The 12,097-nt window shown below is 39.8% G+C and overlaps 2 protein-coding genes across 2 annotated transcripts in view; one reads left to right on the forward strand and one right to left on the reverse strand.

Annotated features, from left to right (window-relative positions):
* Positions 1-46: 46 nt before the first annotated feature.
* On the reverse strand, positions 47-4,963 carry arl13a (ADP ribosylation factor like GTPase 13A). Its single transcript, XM_022760312.1, has 10 exons — positions 4,869-4,963; positions 3,451-3,558; positions 2,790-2,860; positions 2,430-2,682; positions 2,195-2,300; positions 1,831-2,036; positions 1,606-1,714; positions 869-1,142; positions 664-780; positions 47-552 (listed from the first exon to the last, which is right to left on the reverse strand). Exons 1-10 carry the CDS (start codon positions 4,886-4,888, stop codon positions 497-499), a joined length of 1,320 nt encoding a protein of 439 aa, XP_022616033.1. The 5' UTR covers positions 4,889-4,963; the 3' UTR covers positions 47-496.
* A 4,234-nt stretch (positions 4,964-9,197) lies between these two features.
* The window catches only part of xkrx (XK related, X-linked), a 15,738-nt gene continuing 12,838 nt past the window's right edge, over positions 9,198-12,097 (forward strand). Inside the window, exon 1 of the mRNA XM_022759820.1 lies at positions 9,198-10,170. Within this exon, the coding sequence (XP_022615541.1) occupies positions 9,815-10,170 (356 nt within the window). The 5' untranslated portion in view covers positions 9,198-9,814. The remainder of the gene's footprint in view (positions 10,171-12,097) is intronic.

Raw genomic sequence — 12,097 nt, forward strand, 5'->3', positions numbered from 1 at the left:
AAGTAGTGACAAAATGTTTATTATACAATTTCATAGAGTTGATCATCACTTCAACAATGGCCCCTTGCTCAGTGCACTGATCATTGCTGGAAAATTGTTCAAATAATCATAAAAAAAATTCGGTTCAAAATTCATGTTCCCCTAACAATTAAAACTGCATAGATTTATACAACTTAAACATTTTGGCCAAGCACACACATTTATTTTAAATGTAACTGATTAAAATGTTATATTATTAATGTGTTTTCTATGATTACATGTTTATGCAGACCTGTCCTTCACTAGACTTTGGAATTTGCAATTTCACTCCAAAGGTTCAGGGATTAGGTCTGAAATGACCTGTCTATAGAAGCCTATAGAAAGTGATAAAGACATAGCCATCCCCTGGTGAGAAGAAGTGTTTGAGAGTTTGTGAAGTGATGTAGTGTGTTGTATACTACTGCTGTGGACCACATCCTCACACTCAGTTGGCAGGACACAACCAGGACTCACTCTCTCACTGTCCCTGATCCTGACGTTCCCTCAGAGCCAGTATTGCTTTTCGGTAAAGATCTATCAGGAGACAGGGTCATCTTTTTAAACATGCGTCTGGATTTCATCATTTTTAGAGTCCAAAGTGTTACTGTATTTGATTGGTGGATGGAAGAAGTGGATGAGGCTCACCCAAGGTTGCAGAAAGGTCCACAGGTTGAGAGTAAGCTCCAGGCATCTCCTCTGTGTTGATCTTGTTCTTTCTTTTTACTTTCACAACTTTCTTCTTCTTCCTCTTTTCTCCTTTAGCTAGACATAAGAGAAAATAAATATTAGATTTCCATTCTGAAATAGCAAATGACCCAAAAAATATAGGCCATTCATAACTGATTACAACCTTTTAGTGGCTTCTCCTCATTGTCTGGCGATTCTGGTATGTCCAGAGTCTCTTCTTTCACCTTTGGTTTGCTTTTCATTTTGCCCTTTTTTGGGGGGATCAGGGCACTACTGGCTTTCTCTCTATGAGCAGAGTTTTCTTGGTCTCCTTCATTACCGTCACCCTCCTCTTCCTCCTCCTGTTCTTTTGCCTCTTCTCCATTTTTGTCGCCTTCCTTGTCCTTAACGGGCTTCTTCTTCTTCTTTGTCTTGAGCTTCTTTTTTAGTGTAGATTCCTGGGAAAAGACATGAGTTTAACTCAACATTTATTTATTCATTTATTTAGTGTAACATTCATTTTATATCACATAATTGCAGGGGACTTCACAGTTATGACAATAAGCAGGTAGAGTGGTTGGGTAGAGCTCCAACAATTGATTAATTGGTACATCGATAGAGAGTTAATCAGTGGCAGTTTTGATAAATGATCAGTCATCAAGAAAAATGCCAAAATTGTCTGGATCAGCTTTTCAAATGTGATTATTTGCTGGTTTTATGAGTCCTCAACCATGGATGGACACTTTTCTCTATTTTCTGACATTTTATAGACCAAGGGACTAATCGATTAATCAAGAAAATAATTGATCCGTAATGAAAATAATCATTAGTTTCAGCCCCAGTAAGGTGAATACATCTATACCAACAGAAAGTCAGTGAACTGTGTACTCTGTAGAAAAGAATACGAGATCTTTCCCTGACCTTCTGCAGCATGTTTCGAATGGGTTGCAGCTTTCCTTCACCCCGGCTCTTTTTCTCCTTGTCTTTGGGCCGATGAACCTGGCGAAGATCTGACTTGCTGGATCTCATTCTGAGGTGAGAGGACATTTAACATAAAAGGTCAGTGTGTAGCTCTATTTTTCTACAAACATGTTGACCTGCACAGCATTTGAGCTATAATTCTCTGAATATAGAGGCTTTTCTTACCGTTCCACTTTGGATTTTTTGCGAATTTTCTCTGTTTTCCCATTCTTCTCCCTCTCTCTTGGCTCCAGAGGCTTCTTGCTGTCCTGGCCTATACGAGTACACAGCTCAGGATAATCCAGACAAACAGCGCGTAGCAGCCAGCGAAGACCTCGTAGAGTCTTTCTGTCTGACCAACGTCGCAGGTCCATTAAGGCTGAACAAGGCTCCTGAGAGGGAAAGGAGAAATGTGAGTTTGTCTGCCTGCATATCTGCAGTTCTGTGCTTCTCTGGCAGGAGGTTTGTCTGCCTTATATAATCTAGTATAAGTATCTGCAAGAGGTTTATTTTTGTTCAGTTTGCATTAGAATTTTAGAGAAGTACTTACAATATGGCACAGAGAGCGGCTCTGGTTGACTAGCTTCTCAAGAGACAGAATCTCAATCAGCTCACTTCCCAGCAGAGCATTCATTTTGTCCTGTTTGTTTGCCAATCTGAAACCGAAAAAGTTTCAGCACAGATCTGAGTGATTTACTGTTATTACTGTGATTTTCCTCATCAGCCACCAGAGGGCACTGTTTGCATGATGTCAGATCAAATTTAAAAAAGTTGAATATATTTACACTAATATTGGTTTTCCTGCCACTCTCGGTTGTTTCAGCAGGTCAGCCAGGACCTCCTTGACCTCCCTTATCCTCTGTCGGTCACTGGAGTCCACCACAAAGATGATCCCATGGGCTTCTCCGTAGAGGTCCCTCCAGCCTCCTCTTGACTCTGCCGATCCTCCCACATCCAACAGGGTGACCAGGTAGTTCTCCACTCTCAGCTCATGTCGTACACAGCCTTGGGTGGGTCCTGCTTCCACGCCATGGGGGACTGAAGAAGACATGCAGGAAATTACAGGTTAACTATTTTTAATATTTTTATTATACACTGGTAAATTAGTTGTCAAAAAATACTGTGGAAAAATACTGTTGAATTACCTCTTAACAGCCCTCTGATAGAGGATGTTTTTCCTGCTTTGTCAAGACCAACCACAAGAATGGTCACTTTCCTGTAGAGAAGTATATACAGGACAGAACTTGAGTTGAAGAAGCAACAAATAGCTTTATACTCAATGACCACTTTATTGGGTACACCTGTACAATCTAATGCAAACCAATTCAACTGCCATACAATAATAAACATACAACAGAATTTACACAATTCTAATGATGTCAGGAAAAACTGAACATCATGTTCTTCGTAAAATCATGTGCTTCCTGGGAAAAGGATTGCATTTCATTGTAAAGGTGTACCTAATAAATTGGCCACTGTGTGTAAATGACAGCTGCAAATTTTAGCATTAACCCGAAATCATGTCAGGTGGCATCAGTGAACTGCACATTACGTAAAGTAAGTAAATCCTAAATATAATAAAGACAAAATAATTCTCTGAATTAATGTTAATTTCTTTGAGATTCACCCAACAACACCAGTATTTTATCTGGTAAAATATTGTAACACAACTTTTTAATGAAATGTTTCTTTATTGTTTTTGAAGACAGTTTTGCTTAATGCAGCACATGTATTGCTCAATGCATCCTTCTTTTAGACTTATGCATTTCAATCAGTATCTTTCAAGGTTTTTTTTCTCATTTTTACCTGATGGGTTCTTGTATTTTGGAGACCCAGGTGCAGCAGTTGCTCATCAGGTTGAACATGTTTACTTGAGGTGAGCACAGAGGCCACCATCTTCTCTGGAACTGGTACCTGCAAACAGATTGTCACCCTTAGTATGACTCACTCATAGACACACATACACGCACACACTGATAGGCCCAGGTGAGTCACCAGGGGCCATGGCCAGGTCCGGCACAAAGATGCTTTGTGTCTGTCTCCTGTGAGCTTAGGAGACTTTTACAGATGGTCAGACATCCAGGTGGTGCTTTGACTGCCAAGTGTCTCTCTCTATCTCCCTAGAATCTAAAATTAGCTGTAGTCTTGAATTCTTTGTCTTACTCTAATTTCAAATCTTATTTTCTACCATTTCTTGGATTAAAAATAAGTTAGAACCAAAAAAGAAAAAGTATTTCTCAGCAGTCAAAATCAAGGACCATAAAAATGTTGCCATAAATATTTCCCTGTTTTGACATTGCCTGTATAATATAATCTGATGCTGTGTGAGCCCAGTAAAAGTTTTCTTCCATGTACAGGGAGCTATGAGTCGTCCTCTCAAGGCTTGTAACACATGTAGCAGGTGTGTCTGAGGTAGTCGGGCCATGCACTAGAAAAAACAGCAGATCTTTCAGTCATTTGTCCAGTGCATCTGTTCAGGGTCTGTAATCTGCTAAAGCCAGTTTAGATTGGCTCGCTTTTACAGTGTGGTTCACAAGCTGACCCATATTTATTATGGCTGTAGTTGTTATAGTGTAAGTATGCTGCTATAGTGTAAGTAAGAGTTTGAGAAGAGTGTTTTGAAATTGCAGCGTATTAGACATTCAGAGGAAATTAAAAAAACAGTCAATTTTCTGCAGTAATAGTATTTACTAAGATGATTTGTTCCAAATCTTTTTTTGTAGTATTGGTCTATAGTTAGTAAATATACAAGATTAAATTGATGTTAGTGATCTCATAAAGTATAAATGAAATGAGAGACTGGAATATTAAGCACAAGGAATCCAGTAAACTTGTAAAAAGATTTAAAGTACAATCAAAATCCCAATAAGAATTAATAATGGCCATGAAAAACCTGTTGATTTAAACAGTTAATAGACAAAGTAATCATTAATGCCAATTTTACAACATTAATCATTATTATCATTAATAGAAGTAATACACTTTATAAATATATCTACAATAACTTCTAAAAAATACTACACATAATACCGTGCCAGTCTAAATACACACAAACAACAAGCGAATGGTACACATGGGTAGTACGATGCAATGAATCAGTGGATTTAAACAAAGCATTTTAAATTCAGTGGGCACTAAATGACTTGTGCCTGACACCACTAACTGACTAAATTATGTGTGCAAATTAAAAAAAAAAAACTATGAGAAATTCAAGGGGTACTTACAGAAGTAAGTCTATGTCCATGCATTTGTCTGGGTGCTCGTCTCTACTAACATCTTGTACCCACCAGCTACGAAACTAATCAGGCTCACACTAAGCCTTTGGTCACCCCATGTGGGAGGTACCTGGGAAATGTTTTGGTATTTCAGCCAATCCCAGACCCCTCTGAGCCCATCGCTGACCCCATTGGATGGCGTGGTTCTTCTTTAATTAGACCAAAGCAAGGTGCAAATATCTATACAGGAGAACTAAATGTGTCTTGTGGTGTGATCTGTGACGTTGGCGGTGATCTCCTTTTCCTGATGATGTCTGAAAGTGGCAGCAAACAGGGCAGATTTAGGCTGCACCACTTTAGCTACTCAGGGAGATAATGACATCATAACTATGATTATGGCCTGGGTGTCACACAACAATGTACGTGACATGAGTCTACAGGTATAATTGGAACTAAATACTATAGAACAATTTTTTCTTATGAGGTACATTTTAATTGGCTTAGATGTGACTTGATAATTTAAATAATTAAAAAACAACCGCTGCCATAGTATTCAGTATTCAGGAAGTTATTCTTTTTGACCAGCCAAGCTTACATAGCACATTTTATACACAGACACATTTGCAGTGCTCCAAATAAAAGATGATAATAACTTTGTTTATTAGCTTATTAACTATAATCATATGACAGTAAACATAATTCATTTTAAGGCACAGTAGTGCTCTACTTGAACTCTTCAATTAAGATTAAGATTAAGATTCAACTCAGTTTCATTTATCCCAGTAAGAGCGATGATATGCAGCAGCTCTTCACCTCAGCACACACGAAATAGATGAGAGAAGAAAGGATAAAGAACACTAACAAAACTATGGGCTTAAACATTAGATATGGAGCCAGGAATTGATACCTTAATAAATATCTAAAAATACACAGTAATAAGGCCATGCAAAAGCACAGCAGCATAAAAAATTACTTATGAGGAACTGAGAAGATGGAAAACAGGATAAAGGACCAGAGGTATATCATAGTGATATTTTACTCTACCACTTATAGAGGATCAACAGGCTGTATTATGTAATGTTATTAATACAATAATTCACAACACATGTACTGTAGCATTAGCCACTAGATGGCCTTGTATTCACAGGATCTATTTTCACTGCCAGAGGCTGCTGTACATCATACAGTCTCTGTAAATAATATAATGCCTCCATGTTCTAGTCCTTGATAGGCTGGGATGAATTTCCACTTCATATAAATTTGAGTTTATTCATAGTCTATTCTGATGTTATTTATGTTTGTTTTGCCTCTATACGCATCTATCCACATTAATTTTAATTTCATGCAGTAATGTTTACGTAGGAGAATCTGTAGAAAACAGAGACTGGACTGAGGAGCAGAGCGTCTACATCTGTAATGCAATTATACCTAAGACAAATAAATGTCTAGTGACAGCAGTCAGAGAGCTGGAGCAGTGGTTTGTGTGCAGGCCTTATCTCATTATGTCATTAAACCAACGTCCAATCAGGCTCTGTCCTCATCTGCTGAGTAGACTCATCCCAGACTCTGACCACAGCCCTGTGTCAGCTGACACCGACACACGGATACAAAACATCCCCCACACATGAGGAAAAACAGCAGCAGCTGAGGACCACACCCCCATCTCCTCCTGTTCTCCACATTGCAAACATGTTTCAGCGAACCCCTGACTGCTAGTTTTGCAATCTCATTTTCAGTTTAGACTGCTTTAGAGTTAGATGAGAAGAAATAATCGATTCGTCTTCTCTTTGCTTTGAACACTCTTTAAAGGAATAGTTTGCTTCATTTGAGAAATTGGCTTGTTTACTTTCTTGCCAAGAGATACACAAGTAGAGCTACAGCAATCCATTAAACTGATTAGTTCATCAACAGAAAAATAATTAATTAATAGTTAAAGTATTTTCTTATGCAAAAATGGAAAAAAAGTATTTCCCTTTACAGACTCTTAAATATGAAGATTTCCTGCTTTTCTCCATTTTATATCATATTATACTGAATTTCTTTGGGTTTTACTGTTGGGCAAAACAAACAAGACATTTGAATACATCATTATGAGAACTGGGATGGACATTTTTCACTATTTTTTGATATTTTGAAGACTGAATGATTCATAGGTAATGACAGTAACCATTAGTTACATGAGAAGCTTGATACCATGCTAAATGTGAAGCTGTAGCCAGTTAGCTTAGCATAAAGACTGGAAACACGGGGGAAAACGTTAGACTGACTCTGTCTAAACTAAAGGTAACAAAAATCTGCCTTCGAGCATCTTTACAGTTCGCTTATTAAGATATTTTTGTTTGTTTGATCCTTAGACAGAGCCAGCCTAGCTATTTCCCTGTGCTCTCAGTCCTTATGCTAAGCTAGCCAGCTGTAGCTTCATATTCCTCATACAGACATGACAGTGGTATCTTATCTAATTCTATGCACGAGAGCAAAAGCATTTTTCCCAAAATGTTGAACTACTATTTCAAAGATCTAGTTCAAAACAAATTGAGGACAAAAATTTATTTCAGTCTTGTTGACAGCCACTGCACCCTTTCACTGACCCCACTGGCTGGTAACACAATGTACAGGGCATGCCTGGTGCGCTGTAATAAGGTTTCTGTCTCCAACTTCCCCATGTCTCCACAGAGCAGACAGCCTCTGCAGACTGAAGTCACTGACCCACGCCACTGCCTCACCAAACACATGCATTAGTAATGACAAGTCTTCATAGGTTGTGTCGACCCCTTTCACAATGCCAAGCTTGTGTCACTGACTTAGATGAGATCTGATTAGACGGCGAGAGGTCAGGATGTTTTGGGGTGAGCTGTGTTGAAACTGTACCATGTAGTGGAATACTCAGGGAAAAACTCCCTTTGTTGTTTTGTACATACGTCTACCATAGTGGAAGTTAAATCTCTTTCAGAAATGGATTTTTCTTTTCTGGTAAAAATAGGACAGGGGTTATTTAAGGTGACAGTTCATGTTGACATCAACCTAAGCAACAGAAAGAACAGTTTTGAAGTGGAAATGTTAGGTAAGCCACTGCAGATTGTCTCCTTCTCATGCGCCTTGCAAACAGAAAATCCTTGTTTGCATAAGTAGCTGAACAAACATTGAACTGGTTCTTTTCACCTGGATCACAAAATGTTAATGTGTTCTAATTAGCATGCACCCTTGACAAATAGTATTATAATGAGGAAATGTCAGTGTAAAAAGTGAATGAGAAGAATGAGTGACGTTTCAATAGCTGATTTAGTGTGTGTATGTGTGTGTTGCCTGCACCTGTTCATGCGACGGCTTCACTCCCAGGCCTGCAGGTCACTACAACAAGGCCAAGTCCACCCTGCTGCTGGAAACTAAAAATGGAAGTGCAGAGAAACTGATCTCCTTATGCTCGCCTTCCACAGCACTTCCATTTGAATAGGACAAATACATGTATTTGAACAACAGTGTATTTCCTCACTGTATATTCTCTAATTTCTCACTGCATCAGTAACAGTGAATTTGGCAAAAGTTGTCCAGAGAGGATGGTGGTGATGTTCCCCTCAATTCACAATAAGTCTGTCTTTTTCTGACTGACTATTGTGTTTAAGATGGACTCAGAAGAGAGGCCTCTGAGATTTTACAACTTTGACTCCTCTTCTTGCAGTAGTAGTAGTAGTAGTTGTTGTAGTAGTAGTAGTAGTATTAGTAGTAGTTGTTGTTGTAGTAGTAGTAGTAGTAGTAGTAGTAGTAGTAGCAGTAGCAGTGAGCAAAGTCACAGTGACCTGAAAGATTCCACATGTAGGGCTGCTGAAAATAACCTGGCCTACACTTTACTAATACAACCAGAAGAACAACAGGTCCTGCAATTAATTGTGTGGCCTCCACTGAGCCCTTATTTCTTTCTATTTATATGCACTTTGTATGAAGTTAATACATCAATACATTTTATTAGAAAACATTTTGAAAGCATCATCACTTTACTTTTAGTGCCCCAACCTTTTCCACAGTATGTGTTATATTTATAGCCTACTATGAGTATTTATTTCCAGAATAGCTACCAGCCCAAAATCTGTTCTTCCCGCCAATAATTGTCTTACTTTTCTGCATCCAGTGCTATTACTGGCCTGTTTGGGAGGTCTGCTTTACTTAACTTCTTTTATTTGATTAAGATTACGTGTTGATTCATTTCACAGATAGCCTACTTCTTTCAAAATTAACAAAGGCTCATAACTTCTTTTACTTTTAGAGCACCCACCCTCATTTCCGGTGTCGCTGTGTGTTTCTGCCTGACTTGACGCAGCTGTGTCACTGACAGCGCATCAACGGACTGACCGCACGAGCTGCGAGCAGCGGCAACAGAATGCCGACACGGAGCGGGCCGGACCTTCAACAGCCCGCGGTCAGACTCTACCGCTGGATGAACCCTCGGTGTGTTTCTCACACGGAGCAACAGTCATACTCAAACTTCTGGCAACACGTAACCTCCGAGTCACGCCTGTGCTGAGTTTTTGTAATGAACTGACTGGAGTGACAGGGCTGTACTTTCCCGTTTTCTACAACACTGACGGTGCAACAACAGAGCCGGGATCGCTGCGCGCGGGCGGACAGTAACGGTAGTTTCCACTGGATTTAAACGGGCCACACAGGCTCGTATCGCCACGTACGACGACGATATACCAGACAATAAAAGAGAGTCCATGGGCGTGAGAGGCTGCCTGTAGTGGAGCGGTGGCTTGGCCGAGTAGTGAAGTAGAATACAATGGGAAACCAGCAATGATCAACTTGGTGGAAAGTTGGGAGAGACGGCGCATCAAAGGGAGTAATTACTAAAAGTGATGTTTTGGAGACGCAGTACGGCGAGACAAGCTCACGTCAACCTCCTGTAGCGACGTCGGAACTGTTTCACGCAGCAGTTCAGCGTTCAAGTCAAACTTAATAATATCATGTGTGAAGTGGTTATGGAAGAGCAGGAGCGGGAGATCTCGGACATAGACCCGCAGGAGTACTCCTCGGTGGCGGAGAACGGGGTCATGCTGGTGGTCAATCACAGCCGGGCCCATGCTCCCTTCAGCGTCGTCCTGGCCACCGTGCTCTACTGCGCTGAGTTTGTCACCGCCGCCGTGCTCAGCAGCATGTACCACAAAACCGACGATGTCATCTGGATGGCCTTCACCATCGCCTTCATGCTGCTGCCCGCTGTGCTCATTCAGCTAGCGCTCACGTTCATTCACAGAGACCTGGGTCGGGACCGGCCTCTGGTCCTCTTCCTGCACCTGCTGCTGCTCGGCCCCGTCATCAGGTAGGTGGGGGTCAGGTGGTGCAACACAAAGGCATGGTCATGGTTTGCATGTCAAATGACCATTTACTACAGTGGCACTTTGCATTACTGATGGTGATTTTCCAGATTCTCCTTAGATATTTTAATGTATTTACCAGCAGTTTGTGGCTTTGATTTGCAGCAGAGGTGGAAGAAGCTCTCAGATCTCTTGCTTGAGTAAAAGTAGTAATACCACACTACTCAGACTGAATCCATGATGTTGAGATCAGGGCCCCTTGTTCTCCTTGTCTCTGAAGATAGTTCTTCATAACTCTGGCTGTGTGTGGGGGGGTAGTGGTCATGCTGCACAATGAATTTGGGACCATTACAACACCATTCTGTGCCTATAACGTTTTCAGACTGTTGTATATCACACAATTAGAGTACAGTTATTGATGCATTAATGTGCACATCCCTTTTAATGTTGCAGCTGGGGCTCATTTTGAGTACTATATGCACTGCTGGAGGTGCTTCAGTGGTTACCACCTCACAACAAAAAAGTTCTCAGTTTCGAAGTTTACATGTTCTCGCTGAGTCTGTTAGGTTAAATGGCAAGTCTAAATTGCCCATAGATAGATAAATGTAGTGAAGTCTCTCTATATGTTAGCCCTGTAATAGTCAGGCTACCTTTCCAGGGTGTACGCTTGCCCAGTGTCAGCTGGGATTGGCTCCAGCCCACCCGACACCCCTTAAAGAATAAGTGGTATCTAATGGATGGATGGTTGTATGGATGATGGATGCATAAATGTAGTGAGGTAAAAAGCACAATGTTTGCCTCTGAATTGTAGTGGAGTATAAGTAAAAATATAAAAAAAACTGAAATACTCAAGTCCAAGTACCTCAAAACTTAGTTAAGTATAGTACTTTAAATGTATTTACTTTCCAAAACTGTTCATTTGTAGTAAATGTCCTAAAACATGCAAAAACACAGTTACCAATTTATTTAGAAGCACAGAAGAATCATATCTTTCCAAACGGACTGATTTGAATTTTTGACATTTGTCCCTTTGTCCCTATAGATATTTACTATTCATGTACTGTATCTCATTCTCATTATTCTTATTGGACATGCAGGCTCCACTTTCACATTTACAGTGCAGAGAAGTTAATGGGAATTGGCATCTGCTTGAACAAATTGGCAGTCTGTGTTGCGTGCATAAAAGCACTACAGTGATCTCTGAGATCTAACGTGATGCTGCAATTTATGGATTAGAGCAGAGCGTCACCATTTAGATGATTCACCTATGAGCTGGCAACCATTTTGATAACTGCAGTCAATTTTCAAGCAAAAATTCCAAACCTTCAGTGGTTCCAGCTTCTCAGGTGTCATATTTGATGCTTCCCTGGGTCTTACATGATAGTAAACTGAATATCTTTGGGTTTGGGTTAGGATTTTAGGACATCACTTTGGGTCGTGGAAAAATATAATGAGAATTTTCACTATTTTCTGTTTTATTTGAGGCAAAGCAATTAACTGAGAATGGGATTGACAGATTGGTTGATAATCCAATCCTTATCTGTAGTCATGCATCTTATTGATTCATTCTTATTCTATCCCTCACGCAACTTTCATTTTCCGTTTACAGTGCAGTACAGTTACTGGGATACAGACTGAAAATCTCTGAGTGTTTAAAAGCACTACACTGACCTTTGAGAGCTAACATGGTGCTACAGTAGTTTGTCATTATGCTGTTGAGTTATTTTTTTTTCAAAAAGTAGGATGCTGACTAGAGTTGAAATAATTAATCGATTAGTGAATTAACAGAAAAAATAAATTATTATTATAAAAAACATTTGCTACTATTTGAAAATTAAGCCAAAATAGTAAAAAAAAAAAAAAAGAAAAGAAAAAGCCAAATTTTACCTGATTCCACTCTCTCAAATGAACATTTGGAGGTTTTTGACATTT

This window comes from Seriola dumerili, unplaced genomic scaffold, assembly GCF_002260705.1.
Source record: "Seriola dumerili isolate Sdu_G_001 unplaced genomic scaffold, Sdu_1.0 BDQW01000331.1, whole genome shotgun sequence".
NCBI lineage: Eukaryota > Metazoa > Chordata > Actinopteri > Carangiformes > Carangidae > Seriola > Seriola dumerili.

Bases quoted from the DNA above. Each gene is read 5' to 3' on its own strand.
- arl13a (XM_022760312.1), bottom strand. From the start codon at position 4,888: ATGGACATAGACTTACTTCT. The intron at 2,683-2,789 runs GTAATTCAACAG...TGTCTTCTTCAG, and splicing joins TATCAGAGGGCTGTTAAGAG to TCCCCCATGGCGTGGAAGCA. The intron at 1,715-1,830 runs GTAAGAAAAGCC...CTCTCACCTCAG, and splicing joins AAAAAATCCAAAGTGGAACG to AATGAGATCCAGCAAGTCAG.